Consider the following 20,615-nt stretch of genomic DNA (forward strand, 5'->3'; position numbering starts at 1 on the left):
TAAAAGCAATACAAGATCATCATGTTTTCAAAAAAAGTCCTTGAAAAATGTAACAAAGAGGAACTAAACGAAACTTCTAGAAACCAGTGAAAAAATAAATGAGAAGGATAGAATCATAAAATCTCTAGAAAACAATTTGGCACAGTACGAATTGCAGAAACAGACAGTTACTTTCCAGAAAGAGACAATAAATACAATAAATCGGGTGGAGAAAGATGTTGAATACTTCAAAGAACAGACATCCAAAGACATTGATAATTTGCTAGAAAAGCAGGATAATTCGCGTTTACTAAAAAAATATTGAAACGCCAGATAAAAAATATTATCCGAAAGTGATACCCGCGCTTTGCAAAGCAGCTTTTAATATCAGATAGCAAATACCGCAAAATCAATCAACAAGACATCTCGCAGCAAACGGCAATACATTCATATTCTTCAGCAACAATTAAGGATATTGGAAATGTTGAAACATTCTCCTGGGGCTAAGACGGAAAATTTAGAACTACACGCCGGACATAATTCAATTGATAAAGGTTTATCTGGGCAAGATGCTACAATGCAAATGAAAGATACAGTTGATAAGTGCATGAAAAAGTTGAAACCACACCGTGTAGCTGTCTGCAAAATTTCACCTGTCAAGGACGGATGTTATGGTCGAAATAGTAATAATGAGGCAATTACAAATTTTAATGAGCAACTTGAAATGATTTGTCTGTAACTGGGTGGTCTGTATCCATGATCAAAAATTGAATGTCTTGACAATGCTATGACAGATAATGATATTTCTTATTAAGGGGTTCACCCAAACATAAATGGAAACAAAAACCTTTTGAATAATATTCATCACTGTAATGTCTTGAACAATCTACCTGCAGCTCAGAATGTGATCCAACCTCAAAAAATTCCAAATTATCGCAATATTGCTTGAGTTGAATAATGTGAAAGATATGAGAATTTGTTTTTTAACATTAGTAGTACTTTTTTTCTGACAAATTTGCACAAAAATCACTTCATAGTCAGTAGGAGCAGTTTAACTCAAGCAAAACATTCGTTATACAATAGTGTGTACATATTGATGGTCAACTGGATTGGAAAAAATTTGCGCCTCAAAGCTGTTCGTTTTCTTTGCAATTTGGTTTTGAGAAAAACATTACTCCTTTGTGGAGATGTTGAAAAAAAAATCCTGGACCCTTTAATACATCGAACTTTTCGACTTTTGATAAGTGCTAGATCCATCCCAAAAGTCTTTGAATTTTTTTTCTCATAAATGCGCGTAGCATACAAAATAAGCATGAAGACCTTTCGAATTTGCTTGAACAACTAGATTCACAAACTATACTTATAGTAACCGAAACATGGATTTCCAAGCAACAGGACACTAATTTCAATATTAGTAATGAACATCTTTTTTTACAAAAAGCTCGATCAAAACAAACGGGAGTCCAGCTAGGTGGGGGTGTTGGAGTTTGGATCCCAAGACAGTTCAATGTTAAACGTAAGAAAGAATTTGAGATAGCTAATGCAATTTTTTTGAATCAATGTGGCTCGAAATTAATGAACCTCCGAAAGATAAATGTTTGGTGAATATTTCGTACAATCCGAGTAAAAATCTTTCTGACTTTTTCTTGAACGAGTTGAGTGCTGAAGTATCTAATGCGTTTTCCTTAACAGACAATCTTCTCCTATTTGTCGACTACAACATTGACCAATTCAATAAAAAAGAGAAAGAAATACTTGATAACTTTACATCTGGTCTGGCACTTAACCCAACAAATGTGGACCCTCCCACTCGCATCAGCAAAACTAATCAATCCCTTGTCGATCACTGCTTCATGACAAAAAATCAAATTGTAGCATGGAAAGTTTGTTTGCCGCCCATTGAGGTTGACCACAATATCATATTTTATCAGAGTAGTTTAGAAATGATAGGGAGGAACGAAAATACATATTTCTTCAAAAGGAACATGAAAGTTCTCTCGGGGGAGAAATTCAACAGGGACTTGGCTTTTGCGGACTGGCGACCTATGTATCAAGAGGAAAATTGTGATGAAATGTTTACAAAATTTAACAAAACTTTTCAAAGTATACTTGACCAACATGCACCTATGCAGATCTCGGATTCTTCAATAAACAAAACGAAAAAAGTGATAAACCATGGATATCCAAGGAACTCGAAAAACTAATAGCAGAAAAACATCATTTGAACAATCAATACAAATTCTCTCAAAACTACGATGTTTTCGACGAGTTCAAAAAAATGCCGTAACCTAGTGAACCGAAAACTACGAGATGCACATCACAAATATTCTGTTAATTTTTTTAAGCAACGTGATACATCAAAGCAGAAAGGGAATTTCATCCATACAAAATTAGGAAACCACAAACAAGGTATCAATGTGTCTGAAATTGAAATAGACGGAGCCAAGACCGTTGAAAAAAAGCAATCTGCAATGCATTTAATAATTCTTTTGCGGAAATGGGCAAATATTCTGGTGATTTCGTTCCTCTCAATATCCATAAGTGGGACCACTGTGCTGAAAAATTCAATTTTAGAGTATTGACTTTAAAAGAAATCTACAAAACCATTCATAGTTTAGAAAACAGTAAATCAACGGGTCCAGGATTTGTCCATGCATGGAGTTTAAAGGCAACAAAGTACGCAAATGGTACTCATCTGCAATTTATTTTTAATGAAAGTATTCAGAACAGTGCCTTTCCAACTGTTCTAAAACATCCATACGTCAGACCAATTCGAAGAAAAGGATCAACAACACAAGTGTGCAACTATCAACCAATTTCGGTCACAGCAAATTCTGCTACGCTTTTTGAGAAGCTTCTCTTTTTCCAAATGATGGATCACATTAATAAAAACAATCTATTGAATAAAAAGCAATTTGGATTCCAAAACAAAAAAATCTGCAACAGATGCAGTATTGTTTTTCACTGAGACAGTAATAGAAAACCATGAAAACGGGCAAAACACTGCAGCAATTTTCTTAGACCTTGCAAAAGCATTCAATTCAATTTCGCACAAAAAATTTAAAAAAGCAGAGTGCTTCAACTTCTGAGCCTGCAGTTAATTTATTGAGATCGTTTCTCGATGAAAGATCACAATGCTTCAAAATAGGCACCAAGGTCTCACAACAAATTTTCGTTAATCACGGAGTACCGCCGGGCACAGTATTAGGACCCCTAACTTTTCTTTTATACGTTAACGATTTTTCAGAAAAAATCAAAGGTGACTTTGAGCTTGTTCAATTTGCATACCATAATAATATTTTAGACGAAAATAGTATTTTATGTCGATATGAACCAAGAGAAACAATTGCAACAAAAATTGAAAATATTTTACTGAAGACGGACAGTTACTTGAACGAAAACCAACTCAATTTGAATGCTGATAAAACAGAACTACTTTATTTTTCTACCAGGGACGAATTAGAACCAAAAGTTACTTTTAACGGAAATTTGATAAAATCTGCTGAGAGTTGTCGTTATCTAGGAATACACCTTGACTCAAAAATGACTTTTGAAGCACATCTAATTGTGATTTTAAAAAAAATGGCGGCCGCCATTCGCTCACTTTATCTAGTGAGAAACCATTTACCTTTGGAAGTAAGGTTGCAAGTTTTGAAATCTTTAGTCCTGTCTCATTTGTCATTCAGTGGAGTTTATTTACAAACATTGTCAGCAAAATATATACAGCGTATAAATCGACAGATTAATTGGGGCATAAAAGTGTGTTATATGCGTCGTAAATTCGATCATATTCGTGATATTCTTCTCAAATCGCATGTCCTACCAGCTGAATTAATTATTTCAAAGCTTAGTATATTGAAACTCCACACAGACTTGAATCAGAGGATAGTATCAGAAACATTTAAAAAATGTGCCAACCGCCTACAGTTAAAACAGAACAAACAAACAAAACAGCTGATAATAAGAACGCAAAAGTATACTAAGCAGAGTAAAAGATATTTGATTTCGAAGAGCATAAAAAAATGGAATAAGTTACCCTCTAACGCAAGAGCGACGGAGACCAAAATTCTTTTCAAAAGAAAATTAACAGAGTTTTTGCAGCGTCAGCATGAAAATTTTTCAATAGATAGACAAAAAGGATCATTCGTGTATTAATTTTTTACATAGTAGAACGAACAGCTTAATGGGTAACATCAATTAATAACCAGAAAATTGATGTAAAATTTTGATTATTTCAATAAAAATTCGTGATTTTTCTGAAGGCATGTAAACTTTAACCATTCGGTCATATTATCAATTTACACGTTTGCAAAAAAATAATTAATTTTGGATGCTAAATTATCAAGCACCTATCGACCAATTATCACCTATTAGCCTAAATGTTGTGATAAAAATATTAAATAGTTTAAGATGATGAATGCCTACCCAATGAATGGTTGTGGAAGTGATTATTTTAAAAACAACAACATCAATCGTACTCCTACAAGGCTGGTACTCCTTCTCTTCCTACTCTCCGATATCAGGTACAAACACCTATGCAGACGTGAGATGGAAAAAGGGCGTGTGTTGAACTCAGTCCAATCAGTGAAGGGGGAACAGTGGACTCCGGTGCCATGGATACCAATATTCAGCATATTTTTCAAGAGTCACTCAAAAATGCTATCCCGAGAATCATGCGTGAGATTCAAAAACAACTCAAAGCTTCGATAACAGATATTGTTCCGAAATCATTTGAATCATTTCGAAAGGAAAACCAAGAAAATCTGGATTACTTGGAAGATAGATCTTCTCTTAAGGCAATGTGCGAAGCTGAGATACTAGAGCAACACAGCAAGCGTGACACTCTGAAAAATTATAACATCGATGAAAAAGATGGCGAAACATACGAACAAACGATGGATGCTGTGGATGCTGCTCATGAATTCGGTGCAGAAGTAGACATCAAGGATAGCTCATCGGCTTCCGGGAATACGAAGAGCAATCATAGTCAAGTTTGCTGGAAGAGCGTCAAAGATAAAATTGCTGCAGAAAAAGAAACTGACTGAGAAAAATGATACAGAATAAATCAGCATCAGGGAGGATACCAGTGGCCCACGAATGGCATTCATGAACATAATGAAACAAGATTGTAGGATAAAGTCAGTGTCGACTCCTGAGGAAACAACCCATTTTGTCTGGAATATAGACAACAAATTATACAAAATTGAAGGGCTGTACGAAGGAGGATGTTTCCTATGTTTCCTAAATTTCAACTTTGCTGACGTCCAGCAATGTTTCCATGGATTTTCAAAAACAGTATCAACTCAAACATGTAAATATGTGTCCTCTCAACATTCTCGATCTCTATTAGATGTTGTAACATTAACGAACCGTAACTTAAACCCTTCAGTTAATGTAACTCCTAAAGCAAACGCGAACGAAGTAAGTATCTTGCATTTAAACAAAAGTTCAATTAGTAATAAATTACAAGATCTGGAGGCTCTCGCTTATGGACTTGATTCGTTTCCAGCTATAACATGCTTAACAGAAACGCATTTAGAAAACAATGATGAATCACACACTTTTGCTGTTCCGGGCTATAATGAAGTGCAGGTTAACCATAGAAATAGATATGGCGGTGGAGTGATGATTCAAGTCCATAGTAGAGCCACATTAATCAAAACCTTTGAAACACTCTTTGAAGCAATTTTCGCTTAATTTATTTTTTGTATCTTTCATTCAAAATTCTCGTCATCTCTAACAGCCAAGAACAAATAACGTTGGCTTTATTGATACTCCTGATCAATATCTGCAAGATAATACTTCTGCCAACGTACCATTTGTAATTTGCGGTGACTTCAACGTCGATACAAAAGTCCAAACTCAAATCTAGAGTAACAGATCATTCGGTTACTTGTACCGATCATTTTACATATAAAAACTTTCCCGAATTTTCGTCAGCCGTTTTGGCCCACCAAAACATTGCAGATCATCATCCCATAAAGTGTGTATTGTCTATTAACACAGATGATGACAAATTAATATCTCAACAGTGCCAAGATATGAAATTTATTCACGATCCGATTAAGGTTCAGTTCAAGCTTTCCTCAACTGTCTTGAGGCTGGCTTGTGTCAAAATACCGAGTATATTAGCAACGTTGCAAAATTTGCACCGAAAGAAACGTTTCGGAAACAACCAAAATTAAAACCCAATTGGTTTAACAATTCCCTGAAAAATTTGAGGATGAAAAGAAACCAAGCACAAGAAAATGGAAGCAAAATGGCAACAATGCTAGCTCGTCATCTTTCCACTATCATTGTAATAAGTTTGAACTTGCCTACAAAAAGGAAAAAAACGTTTTTTTGCTGATAAATTCCAGTCTTGTATTGGTGACGCTAAACAAACTTATAAACTAATGGAATCAGTAGCAGAAGTATGCAATCCCCTAGGGTACCAATACAGCCTTCTTGTTATGAAGCGACTACTACACCCTCCAACGAGGATATTGCTGGGAAGTTTAACTCGTTTTGTATTATAGCACCTGATGATTATGTGATGATATTGAAATATATTAGAGATAATCATTAACCTAGAAAAAAAACGTCATCAGGTATTGCTGGTATAAATAATATACTGGTTAAACTCAACAGCAACAGTGATAGTTCACTTCCTCAAACATTTGATAAACATTTCATTTGCTGCAGGCATCTTTCCGGAAATACTAAAGTACTCAAAGGTTTTACCGCTGCATAAAGGAGGTTCAAAACTTGAAGAGAATAATTATCGACCAGTATCACTCCTTGCTTTATGGAGTAAAATATATGAACGTGCCATGTCTACAGGAGTGCACAAATTTTTTGAAAGCTGTTATCTGCTAAGCAACTGTCAATTTGGTTTCAGAAGCAAGCATAGTACCATCGACGCACTTGTAAATTAACCGAAAATGTAAGGTAAAAGTGTAATGTCAAATCTAAAAATCGTTTCTTCCCTGACGTCAGTAAGGCATTTGATACCATTGATCAAATTGTATTACTTCAGAAGTTAGACTCTTATGGTGTCAGGTCAAAAGCACTAGATTGGTTGAAGTCGTACTTAACGAATCGCCAGCAACAGGTTGAAGTTAATGGTGTTGTATCTAAATGGCAAAGCGTTAAGAACGGTGTTCCACAAGGTTCTATTCTTGGTCAGCTCCTCTTCTTAATATACACTAATGATTGACCATTAAGGTGCACTAAATCAAAAAGTTTGTTGTTTGGTGCTGATGCGAACATCACTTTCATTGATGTTGAAAGTGAGGTCCTTCAAAAAGAATTAAATGAAGTAAAAAATTGGCGTGCAGCGAACAAATAGTCTCTTAATGTTGATAAAACAGTCCAGATGATTGTTAAGCAAAATGCTATTGATAATGTGTTCCTGATTGATAACTCAACCATAAATGTCCAACCTGTGTGCAAGTACCTTGGTGTCTTTGTAGACAATAATCTATCTTTTGTTTCACATAAACAATACGTAACATCGAGACTCTCTCAGCATTGTGGCACAATGGCAAAACTTAGGCACTTTGCCCCGCAATCTAAATTATTAGAAAACTACAAGACCAATGTTAACTCTCATCCAACGCGGTCTTCTGATTTACGGTTGTACAAGATATTCAATGTTGGAGCCTATTTTAATGCTCCAAAAGAAAATTTTGAAGCTAATTTATTTTAGGAAGTATAGTGAAAGTTCTTCAGATCTTTTTATGAAGCCTAAAATTTTGAACGTGTATCACCTCCAAATATACGAACTTCTTAAGTTTGTCCTTAAATCATTAAGCAAGCTCCACCAAGAGCCACAACTCAATGACATGTTTACTTTGCTTGAAAGGCTGATAACCCGCAATTCGGAAAAACCGCTAAAGTTATTTGTAGAAAGCAAATTGAAAAAAAGCTGTTCGATGCTCTTTCAAATGCAGACGTTTTTCCTGAAGATATCGTTTGCGGTTGTGTAAATAAATTAATTTATTTTTACCACAATTTCAAAGAAATTTATTTAGTCAACAACGATGATATTGTCAGTAGCCTATTTGCCTGACTTTTTTCTCTTCTCTTTTCTATACCCTTGGATAAATGCAACCAGAGGTTTATTTGAGAGTTGGCTTCTTTGTGTAAAAATATGAGCCTCTAAAACCCGTAGTTTACGAGATATTACAGTTTTGTCTTTTTCTAGCATTTTGGACGAAAACAGAATTGAAAATACTTAAAAAAATTTCAAAATTTTAAATTTTCGATCTTCAGGTTTAAGTCCCAGTGGGTAGTACTATACGATGAATGATGACCCAGAAAAGCTGAGACCGATCGGAATTTCCAATAAATAGTTATAGCTTTTCCCCCAAAACACATTTATTATTGCCTCATTTTTTCTCTTGTCTATACCCTTGGATAGATGCTACCGGAGGTTTATTTGAGAGTTGGCTTTTTTGTGTAAAAATATGAGCCTCTAAAACCCCGTAGTTTACGAGATATCGCAGTGTTTTAGGTTTCTTTAGAATTTTGGGCGAAAACGGAATTGAAAATACTTAGAAAAATTTTCAAAAAAATTTAAAATTTTCGATCTTCAGGTTAAAGTCCCAGGGTGTATTATTATACGAGGAATGATGACCCAAAAATGCTGAGGCCGATCGGAATTTGCAATAAATAGTTATAGCTCTTTTTCCCGAGAACATTCAAACGACCTTTTTTTCTCTTAAACTTATTTAAATCCTGATTGCAAGTTTAGAGAGTCTCATTGCTGCAGGATTTGCGGGTACTAGTACCCCGTTACCTGTCCTCTTTGGTTGCGGTAAAAAATTATTTTGTTTATCATTAGATGTTAGATTTGTATTACCTGATTAAGGAAATAAATTTTTTCTTTCTTTTGACCAGACCAAAGTTCGGGTATGGGCAAACAAAGACCCAACTAGTGTATTGTATGCGCCAGACGGAAGGCGTGACCGATGTTTGGTACAGGCTATGATTATGCTCTTGAATTGCACCGGACCCGCCCAAGTTCGCCTGGCCCATACCTGCCCCGGGTCCTGGTGTAGGAACATTTTTTAGACCACTGTGTTCTATGATCGATACATTTGGGTCCTGATTTAGATTTTTTTGTTGTGATTAACCCTAGTCTCCAGATCTGATGAAACGTTAACACTTTAAGTGACTTTGATCCTGATCCTATCTTCAATGGCTCTGCACTGATTTCTATAAATCTACATTTCACGTGTAAAAGTGCCAAATACGAGGCTCCTCTACAATGCTTTCTATGTCGTTAAAAATGAGCTGCAGTACTACAAATTAATTATAAAAACGCATTACCGATTAAAGATAATTGACCAAAATGTAAGAAGAGTTCAACCGCAAGTTGAAAATTTAAATGCCACTTTAAACTCTTGTAAATAAAATCATTTGTACACGCATTTCATAGTCCTAGTGTCAACCCCGTCAGATATTCGTTGAGTCTAAGACTGCGAAAAAATCTACAAGTAATAAATAAGTAGGCAAGTAGAATTGAGGAGGATCAGTGTTACTCTCAAGAAGCAATTTTCAACACCCGAATCAATGGCAAAATAAAACATAAACCGACAAATGTCGGGAGAATTGCTCTTGAACGACAGGCGAGGCAATTTAATTTATCATGGTCTTTAGTCTAGATCAATTTTTCCTTATGGGTGCAAAAAACATTTACCCCACCGGGATTCGAACCACTGCCCTACCTATCCATGTCCACATGCACCCAACACTGCGCTACGAGTTACTTAATTTTTCTTTGCTGCAACCGAATTTATATTAGCAACAAGCTTTACTTGGGAGCACTATAGATCACTCAAAAATGATGAACGAAAACGTGAAAAAGTCACTTGAGAAGTCAAAGAATGTTCTAGAAGAAAAGTGCAAAATTGTCAAGCAAAAAATTTGCATAAAAAAGACACACGTTTACAATAATTGCTATGAACTGCGTTCAAGAGCAATTAATCAGAGATAAATCATTTGCAAATACGACTCTACATAATTCAAATCTGATCATGTGTTCAAAAACAACCGAGATATTTTTCATCATTACTATGTATTGAGAAAACAAAGATAAATTATGACAGAGCTCAGTTAATTTAGGATTACCCTAGATACGTTCAATTCAGAAATTTGAAATTAACTCGCTCAGAAGAGACACGAACCCTGACGAGTGCTGCGTCAAGTGAATAGGAGGTTGTGTGTTTGAGTCCATTGACATTCTGAGATTGGTGGCTCCCTTTCGAATGTGGTCGAGGCCATTTAGATATTCGATGAAGCGACAGAACTTGTCCACTCTATCCAGCAACTCACGCTCCGTCCGAGGGAAGTCGTATAGGAAGGGTGAATACCTACTCGAATAAATTAAGCACAAAATTAGTTCAGATTGTACATTAGCTCATCGAGAGTAAAAAAATTTTGCATCAGCTACAAAAGGATTTAAGATCTAAAATAAAAATTTTCTGCAATCAGCAAGAACTGGTTGCCTAACCTGTTCAGTTCTCCTTCTTCTCATTCAGTTTTACTTTGTTTCTATCCAAGAGATCTGGAGTAACATTCTCTTTTCTTATCCTTTTCTAAATACAAGACCACTATAATAGCCGAATGAAAAATTCTCCGACGGAGCACTTAGCAACCTTTAAAATTTGTTAAAAAGTTCACAGAGAAAGAAAGAATTTATTTCTCCAGAAAAAATGTACAAAATTCATATGATTTATGTCATTAAAAACAAAAATAGCGAAAGAAGTTGTCATGGATACTGCACCTGGAGAGGGAGGATGACGAGGTCAACAGGCCTACACAAGGTCCACCCGAATTACTCAACTCGAGTAGAATACGAAGAACACTGCTGGACTATATGAAACTATTTTATCATTGTAGTGCTGAAAAAGTTTAAGTTTTGTTTCATGTACCAAAAACACGAGACAGTTTTTTTGTTTCTCTGCTCAAACTAAGGTGAATTGTGCATAAAATAAGGTTGAAAAGAAGCTCTACTTGTTCAGTGTAAACTTGTCTAGAGAGATGACGCCTTAAAAAGGTAGATAAGCCTGCTTAGACCCCCTAACATTGCTAACAAGTTCAGTAAATTGCTAACATTGCTAACCAGAAAATTCATTGCTAACCCTAACATTGCTAACCAGAAAATTCAGTAGCCAGCATTATATCCGAAATTTAAACCCACATAAAAATATGCACATGTATAACCGTTTTGAGCCAAGAACTAAACTTAAACGTGAAAGAGAACAAGAAACCGTGAAAAAATGTATCGACCCAATATAACCTGGATAACATTTAAAACACTGTTGGTGTACTATTATAACGAGTAGACCACAAAAAACACTTTGAAAATTCCAGGGATATTTAAGCTTTCAACAACAGTTTGACAATAGGATAGAAGAACAAAACCGACTGACGTCAGTAGCTAGCAGCCCCGAAGGGAGGCTAGCTGAACGTGAATTGAGGGGGTGGGTGGAAAGATGGAGGTGGCGGGGGGGGGGGCGTACAGATGGAAAAAAAGGGAGTGAACGAGGGGAGGTGGAAAGGAGTAGAGGGGGTCAAACTCCAAAAACCGCCTTGCACACCATGGATTTGTCTTCGACAGATTTGTCTTCAACATTTTTGGTGAATGGCATACTTGAAGATTACTAAGGGGCTAGGCTCGAACAGAACTTCTCAGCAACTAAATGCCCTCCGGACTTTACCTATTTATCCCGTTTCTGTGGGCAATAAGTCAAATAGTAAGACGAAAAAAACTAGCAGACGAAAAGTCGGTAGTGCAAAAACTTGCATAATGAAGACAAACAAGACGGATCTAATTGCTACAAACACAAGACTGATCTAATTGCTACAAACTTTGTTTGAGAGCAATTAGATATCAAAATAAGCCACAAGGTGAAATTAATTGTCAGTCGTTGCATACAAAAGATGAATAAATGGCACACGGCGTTAAGTCGATAATAAACCAAATTTTTCAGGGCAAATTGAACAACTTTGATTCTTGCGAATAAAAATGTTAAATTAAAATGAGGATGAGAGAATTTAATCCTTTTTAAACGAAGACAACAAAAAATAGAGACAAGGGTTTGAATCAATTTTTACCCAAAAGAAAACTATAAATGCGCATGATTCATGAACATGGAAATTTTATTGTTTTAGCAATTATATTAAAAGTTTTCATTAGACATTCAATTTGATTATTCCAAAGATCATTCTCGATTTTCAATTGCTAAATAATCACAGTAAGAACCACAGGCCTCATGGAGCATGGCCACGGGCCAAAGTAAAAATTGTAGTTTACCTGGTTTTCTTTAGAATTTCATTTCTGATGGAACATGAAATTTCAGCTTTGATTTCTTCTGGTTGAATATAATGCCTCCAATTCATCAAGGCGCAATTATTCCAAATATATCCGGTAAATTACCGGACACCAGCCACCGTTGACGCGCTTGACGCACATCGAGATTGAAACAGAAAAAGAAGAGATTGAAAGAACTTTTTCTTAAGTTTCAAAAAGTGTTCCAATTCGGTGTGCAATTTCCGTTATATTTCACAACTCTATTTAACTCAGCTTATAAACTGAAAGCTATAAAGCTTATTACTAATGTCAGCTAGCAATGGCTCTAATATCCTTTGATAACCTCATGCACTATGACCGGGCTTTTTCCCGTTTCTTTTAAGTGAGGGGGGGCAGTTTATGCCCTCCGGGCGTTACATGTTAATCCCATTTTGAGGACAAAAATTCTAAACGATCAGACAAAAAATCAGCCAAGAAAAAATTGCATAAAAAAGACCACAAAAATAATATAATCGCTGTAAATTTCGTTTGAGAGCATATAAAAAACATACCCGGCCGATTGCCGGAAAATAGCCGCCGTTGATTCCAATAAGCATGATTGGGATTGAAAGAATAGATATTGAAAAAAAAAAGATTTTTGTACAAAAAATTTTTTTGAGTCCGATTTATTTTGATGGCATTTTGTAAATGAAAATACTTCTGTTTCTTAGAGAGAGGTTACAGGGGCTACTATCAATACCAATAAGCATCAGAGAGAGGTAACTAATAATTTTAGGAACGCCGTTCAAATAGCGGGCATCTAAAATTGGGCTTTATGGGTTTATCCCGTTTCTATTTCTGACTTCCATTTTTTATACTGACTCTGTTCGTTTTGAATTGCATTGCTGAGCAACTGATGTGCAAAATCACTGCAAGTAAAAAAACATAGCAGGACACGTCCTGAACCACAATTCAAAGAATTGAATGAAAAACTCAAACGTACCCTACCTGACCAGCAGATCAATTGATAAATGCAGACAGAACAAAAACAAAATCATCAAAAAATTGAGAAACTAAAAGAATCAAAACTAAACAAAAATATACCCATCGCTAAAACTCTTGAAGCTTTTAAATCTAAGGCAAAATTTCTTTCCTTTAAAAATACCTATTACAAAAATATGATCAAAACCAATTTTTGTTTCTGAAATCGGTCCAATATTATATCTGCAAAACCTGAAAAATATTCATCGGCCCTTGAAGATCGATTAACTCGAAAATGAACAAAAATTTTTAGAAAAAGAAATCAATTGCAAATTATAAGGAAATGCTGCTGAAAATTGTGATAAAAAAATCTTCAAACTCATTTCTGTGTCTCTAGAGGCTATCTAGTAACCAATTGCAAGCTTTAAAAAAACTCATTGGCTCTTCGATCGATACGCAATAAGTTTTAGAAAAAAATCTCAAACTTCAAAAATAGATACTCCTTCTATAAAAATGTTGAAAGCCATTCAATTGCCTCCTAGCAATTATTTAATAATATACAATCAAACCCTGGATGAGGTTACCTGGCAACTGAGGCAAGAAAAAATAAATAAAATACAAATGTTTTGAAAAAACTTGAAAATTGCAAATTTTATAAAAAAAACTTCTATAAGTCGATAGGTTAAATTGTTGAAAAGAAATCCATTGAATATGAAAATCAAGCAGTAACTTTTTATCAGAACGTGGAATATGTTTTCTCGCACTTGAGAATGGACGAATATCAAAAACTGACAATAACTTTACGAAGCCTTGAAAAAATTGCAGATTTTATCAAAAATGCTAAAATTCGAGACATTAAAACGTTAAAACCATTCCCTTGATACTAAAAACTATGCAGTGCCCTAATAACGAACTTCAAAGGAGATTGCCTGGTCCCTCAAGCTGGAAAAACTGAAAAAACGACGAAAATTTCAAAAAACCTGAAAAAATGCAAATTTTGTCAAAAAAAATTGCTTAAATTTGTGATATTCAAAATTGGAAACCTATTCCATGGCAACTAAAATTATTCAACAACTTATTATCTAATCCCTGATGAGGTTTTCCGGCACCTGGGACTCAAACAACTTGAATAATGACAATAAATGTCAAAAAATATGAAAAAAATTGCAAGTTTTGTCAGAAAATGCTAACATTTATGATGGCAACAACATGAAAACCATTCCATTACCACTAGAAACTATGCAGTAATCTATCATCAAACCCTTTATCAAACCCTGGAGGAGGTTTTTTGACACCTAGGGCTAAAAAACTCAAAAAATGACAAAAATTTTCAAAAAAACCTGAAAAAAATTGCAAAAATTAGTATCATTTTGCGTGTTTGTGTTTTTAGTACCAAAACATATCGCTCAAAAAATGGTCACAACAAGCAATTTTGTCTCGCTAAAGGCCTTCATCAACTTTTAAAAACTTCAACCTAAGACTAATCAAACAAAAAAACACAAAACAAACATGAAAAATTGCACCATTTTGAGCCGAAAATCAAAACTCCTAAAAATGACCTTTTAACCTTAAATTAAGGCCATCCCAGCAGCTGCACCACAATAAGCACTTGAACCACTGCTAAAGCCCACTTTGGGCCTCTAATGAAACTTATTGCCTGCTGGGCTTTACCTGTTTATCCCGTTTTGAAAGATCAAAGTCATTGAAAAATGTGTGAACACATCTTAAAAAAACACACAGCGCACCAATACAATTGAAATTCTTTGAATTGTAAAAAAATAGGAGCGCTATAATAGCCGGCTGAGAAGATGAGGGCGGCTATTAATTACAACCTTTTTGATACATTAAACTTCTACTTGAACATTAAATTGTAATTCAATTAGGTCAAGAGAGACTCTCTATGTAAATATTTGAATCTCATCAGAGCAAAAGATTAAGACATTTTTTTAAACTAGTGAACCAACTTGGCAGTTGTAGTTGAGGCATCAATGCCATGTTGTTGTGGGTGTTTGAATGTGGGCGTAGTGGATTGTGATGCTGAGACACTCTTCTTTACAACCGGCACTAGACAGAATCGACTTCTCCAGAACTTGACTCCACTCTGTGTGAATATATATGGACAGTGTTCGTGATCCATCACCCCACTGTCTATCGCACTCCATTTCAACAGGTCTATGTTCTCTAGGCTAAATACAAATACATATCAGCCTTTGTGAAACAAAATAATGAAGGCTTTTGCGATAATAATGTTTCGCACGACGCTTGCAAAATAGCCACCCGGAAAGAGAAAACGACTGCAAATAAAAACATGAACGACTAAGTCGGCGAGCGGTTGGCTTCGCCAATAGCTAGCTACGGTTTAGGGAGGCTAGCTTTAGCTTAATCGAAGGGACTTGGAGCGCACACGAGGTGGCGGGTTTCCAGCGCGCTGTGTTACGGGTTGAACGATGTGCAAAGGGTGGGGGTTGAGGGGGTTTTTATATAACGCTATAACCAATAATAAAATTAAAAATGAAAAATCAAACCAATTTTAGGACATTTTTCAGTTTCAGTTGAATTTTAGTAGTGAACAGCCGCCACTTGAGTTCAGCTGCTGACGCTTGTGAATGACAAAGAATGTTAGGTCACGCAAATGAAAAAGTCAAGGGCTCATCAAAAGTCACCCGAACAGTCAAGAAAACATTTATCTCAAAAAACAAACCGGAAGAATCCCACAAGCGACTCGAAGCGTTGGAACTTTAAAAACAACACCTTAACTGCAACTGGCATCATTCTTTTGTCTTATAACATTTATTCATTAACTCACCAGACTTAGATAAGATATTTGTTTAAAAAACTACACCAGTGTCAACGAGAAATATCTGAGCATTGACACCATTGGAACAGACTAACATAAAGGCAATTACGTCAATTTTCAAAAAAAAAATACAAAACAGCCGAACAGATTTAATTCGTTTGACATATTTTTGACAGAAAAAAAACGTACTGTTTCAAATTATTAGCAGTGACTTTGAAAAAAGCCAAACGAAAAAATACTGATAGGAGCACCAAAGGATTAAAAAATGACATGGAATAACACATGTTAATAAACGTCTTAAAACCTAAAATTAGGTAAAATAGCATATAATTATATCTTGTTGAGATATAAAAAACAAAACGAATTCAAAGTATTACAAAATTCAAACAATTACAAAATTCAATCTATCCCGAAAAAGTCAAAAGAAAAAAGAGAGTAAAACTTAAAACCAAAAACATTGTTCATTACAAAAAATACAATGCTAAATTATATTTAATGAAATCAATTGAAAACCAACAAAAATTGAAAAAATGATAAATTAAAATTATTTAACAACTACAAAAATCACAGCCGATGAAACTCTAGGTCTTAGGAGACGTGCTTGAATACGGATAATACGGACTCATTGCAAAAACATACCCGGCAGATTACAATCAAAATCTTTTTTTTTGCAAAGAACAGCAAGTCAAATCTTGAAACATACCTGGCAGATTACCGGAAAATAGCCGCCGTTGATTCCAAGAAGCATGATTGGGATTGAAAGAATAGAAGATATCGAAAAAAAAAGATTTTTCTACAAAAACTCCGATTTATTTTGATGGCATTTCATAGTTGAACATACTTCTGTTTCTTAGAGAGAGGCTACAGGGGCTACTATCAATACCAATAAGCATAAGAGATGGTAACTAAGACCTGTAGGAACGACGTTCAAATAACGGGCATCTAAAATTGGGCTTTATGGGTTTATCCCGTTTCTATTTCTGACTTCAATCTTTTATTCTGACTCTGTTCATTTTGAATTGCTTTGCTGAGCAACTGATGTTCAAATTCACTTTTAGCAGAATGAGAGAAGAGAGAAACTAGTCTAAAGAAGTCAAAAATATTTCACGCAAAATGCTGAAAAAGCGGCAAAATGGTAAAACGCAAAAAAGTTCGACGAAGTAAAAAAATTTGGAGCGCTATAATAGCCGGCTGAGAAGATGAGGGCGGCTATTAATAACAAACATAGCTGGCAGATTGCCAGAAAAAGCAGCAATAGCTTCGTAGATCTGCAGTTTCAAAAAGATAGTGTAAGAACCAGTTGAAATTGCATGAACAAGGAAAAAAAGCAGATTTGAAGTGGCCGTGACGTCATGTGGTCGTAATAAAAATCCTGTTGACGAAATGAACTAAACCAATAGAAGTCCAATAATAGCCGCAGCTATCGCTATGCGACTGTAACAAAGTTTCGCTCGTAAATTTTGAAAGTAATACAAACCGACTAACGGAAAAATTGCTCTCGAATGACAGGCGGCGTAATTTGATTAACGAACTGTAGCATCGATAAAATTTTCTTTATGGGTGCGAAAACTTCATCCCACGGTAGGGTTCGAACCTCGACTTCCTGAGTTCGATTCCGTCACTTAGACGGAGGTATTAACCACTCGGCTATCAAGGCCTTGTCATTGTCTCTCTCTCTCTCTCTCTCTCTCTCTCTCTCTTACAATCGGTTTTGTTTGAACAACAAACTTTATTTTGGAATGAGAGCAATTGAAATCACTCAAAAAGCAAGAAGTGCCTGAAAAAGTCATGTACACAGTCAAAGATTATTCTAGAAGAAAAAGGCAAATTAATCAAGCGAAAAATTTGCTAAAAAACACATGTTTACAATAATTGCTTCGAGAGCAATTCAAAATTTTGAAAAAAAGAAACAGAAAAAAAGACAATTCAATTATTAAGCTTTGATGGCTTTAACATAGCCAGCCTCCTGTCTAAACAAAAGAAGTGAAAACAAATCAAATATTCGAAAACTATAAATACTTTTAAACAAAATAGTCGTCCAAAAAAACTGTCAAAATTGCTATGAAACAAATTTTAACAAAATTTCAAATATGTTACGTCAAAGAATACGGGACGTTGTCATATTCGCAAATACAATAATTTTTTTTGAAAAAAGCCCGCTCATCACAGATTCAAAATTCAACAAACTGACGACAAAAATGCAAAAATTAGGTAAAAATTGAGAAATATGTGTCCATTTTGCACTTGAAACACATTAGCCCCAAAAATTTTGCGGTATCAATTTCTGAAAGCTACAATTTACTGCAGCATTGGCAGAAATTATTGTTTACAATATTGCTCTTGAACGACAGGCGAGGCAGTTTAATTCAGGGGCTGTAGTCTGGATAAAATTGTTCTTTATGGGAGCAAAAAACCATTCTCCCACGGGGATTCGAACCACTGACCTCCCGCTCCACAACCACACTCACTAACAACTGCATTACGAATCATTTTCATCTGCGATGCTGCAACCGATTTTGTATTTGCAACAAGCCTTACTTCGGAGCAATAGAGATCACTCAAAAATGAAGAACGAAAGCGTGAAAAGGTCACCTGAGACGTCAAGGAATGTTTTAGAAAAAAAGCGCAAAATTGTCAAGCGAAAAATTTGAATAAAAAAGACACACACGTTTACAATAATTGCTATGAACTTTGTTCAAGAGCAATTATAAACCTAATAACAAGCAAAAAAATTGAGCCAAATGGACAATAAAACAGCCCAAAACGGTTATCTATAAGCCTCATTCTCTCAAAATCAGTTTTCAAAGTTGAAAACTCATTCAACGAAGCGCATGATAAAAAAACTCATCTCTTCATAGAAAAATAGTTCACACGACAATTTTACTCACGTTCGCTTTTACGTCAACAGGCTGTTTGATCAAACAGTACTTCCGATAAAAAGAAACTCGAGAAAAACAATACTCTTTTTGAGTCGTAAGAAGACCTACACGTTTACAAAAATTGCTTCAAATTTCGCTCGAGAGCAATTAAATACTCTCTCTTCTCTTCAATTCGTTCAGCCGTTCCACCTAAACACTCAATTTTCACATGCGGCACTGACTTTTACATATGCAATAATAATTTAATTTATCGATCAAAAACGAAGCTCCACCAATAATCCTCTCCGAATCGTAAAAAAAGACAGATCACCAATGCAATCCAAATCCTTTGGATCAAAAAAATGATCAGACTATAATCCGGTAGTATACAACAAACTGCGAAAAAAGACCAGCTGGAGTTATATAATTGCTACAAACTTCGTTTGAGAGCAATTAAAAAGCACCTGAACTCCCACCTGAATCTAACACTAGTGGGCAAATAGCTGTGTCCACATGGGGGCATTCCCGCTATCTTCTCAGCCGAATTGCCAGTGACTGCTGTGTTCTGGTGGGGAGATGGAAAGGAAGGGCTCTTCAGGTAGTACTTGTACTCCATTTGAGGCATCCCCTGGCTGATTCCCGAGCCACTACTACTCGAGGAAGATGACGGGACAGATCCATCATCTAAAATGACACTTACGATTTACATAATTGGAGAGAGATGTTTCCCTTCTTCCATTCCTCTTCAAAATTGGATCTATTCTGTTTCTGACCTCAATGCCATTTATGACCCCCCCCCCCCCCAACTACAGATTTACAGACTATGTGCTGTTACAGCATGTTACTATAGATCTACCAAAATAGAGCACGAGTGAGTGAAAGTTTTATACCCACTGAACTGGGTCCGAAACAGGAAAAATGCAAAATTTCTTATAAGCCTTTTTGAACGAACTAATTAGGCTTTTGAATTGATAATGCTTTATGCAACCTCATAAGCTCATAAGAGGCCGCAATACCACAAAATTAACAGACACCATCAAAAGCGTTAAAAGTGTCATTTGTTGATAGTAAAAAAGAATGTAACATCATAAATAGAAGTCATCTTTTCTTTATCTGTGTCAGATGCCAATAACTGTCATTACTTTTGCAGGCATTTGGTTAACCGGGTGTAAGTGCAGGAACTTTTGAAAATTCTATATGAAAATTTTTTGAGCAAGAATGAAAATTTAACCAAAAATCTTGACAGAGTTGCTGCGCAACAATGTAGAGAAATGTTTTGTCACTAACTGTTCTTGGCTGAGAACTCCTCTGTTTTGTGTGTGTACATGAAACTTTTAATTGTGTCGTTCTCATATCCCCTGTTTCGAGTCACGATGTGGTGCGACTTGCTGCCCTTGCTAAAACAACACACCTTTTCACATAACTTTGAAACGCCGACTAAGTGACACTGAATTTATCAGTTCCATCGTCCTATAACAGTCCCCCAGACACACTATACAGGCAATCTGTTTACTTTACGGACCTCATATGGGCATTATTCCTTATGGGAATATAAAAATAGCGGGAATAGATAATGCATTTTCGACTGAGAAACGCAATGTTTTTGAACTCACAATGGCCACTGTCGTCGCCTTGCAGTTGTAGCTGGCTAGAACTTGAGCCCGATACCGCAAGACAATTTGGTAAGACCTTACCGAGAGCCAGAACTAGTTATCACCGA

General features: G+C 35.6%; 1 protein-coding gene across 1 annotated transcript in view; it reads right to left on the minus strand.

Annotated features, from left to right (window-relative positions):
• The window catches only part of LOC142338082 (uncharacterized), a 185,825-nt gene that overhangs the window by 114,008 nt on the left and 51,202 nt on the right, over window positions 1–20,615 (minus strand). The window contains exons 10-13 of the mRNA XM_075387713.1: window positions 20,183–20,292; window positions 19,372–19,579; window positions 15,205–15,426; window positions 10,152–10,337 (exon numbers count right to left, since the gene is read on the minus strand). Coding sequence (XP_075243828.1) covers window positions 10,152–10,337; window positions 15,205–15,426; window positions 19,372–19,579; window positions 20,183–20,292 — 726 coding nt within the window. The remainder of the gene's footprint in view (window positions 1–10,151; window positions 10,338–15,204; window positions 15,427–19,371; window positions 19,580–20,182; window positions 20,293–20,615) is intronic.

This window comes from Convolutriloba macropyga, chromosome 4 (genome assembly GCF_964194025.1).
Source record: "Convolutriloba macropyga chromosome 4, txConMacr16.3, whole genome shotgun sequence".
Taxonomy (NCBI): domain Eukaryota; kingdom Metazoa; phylum Xenacoelomorpha; order Acoela; family Convolutidae; genus Convolutriloba; species Convolutriloba macropyga.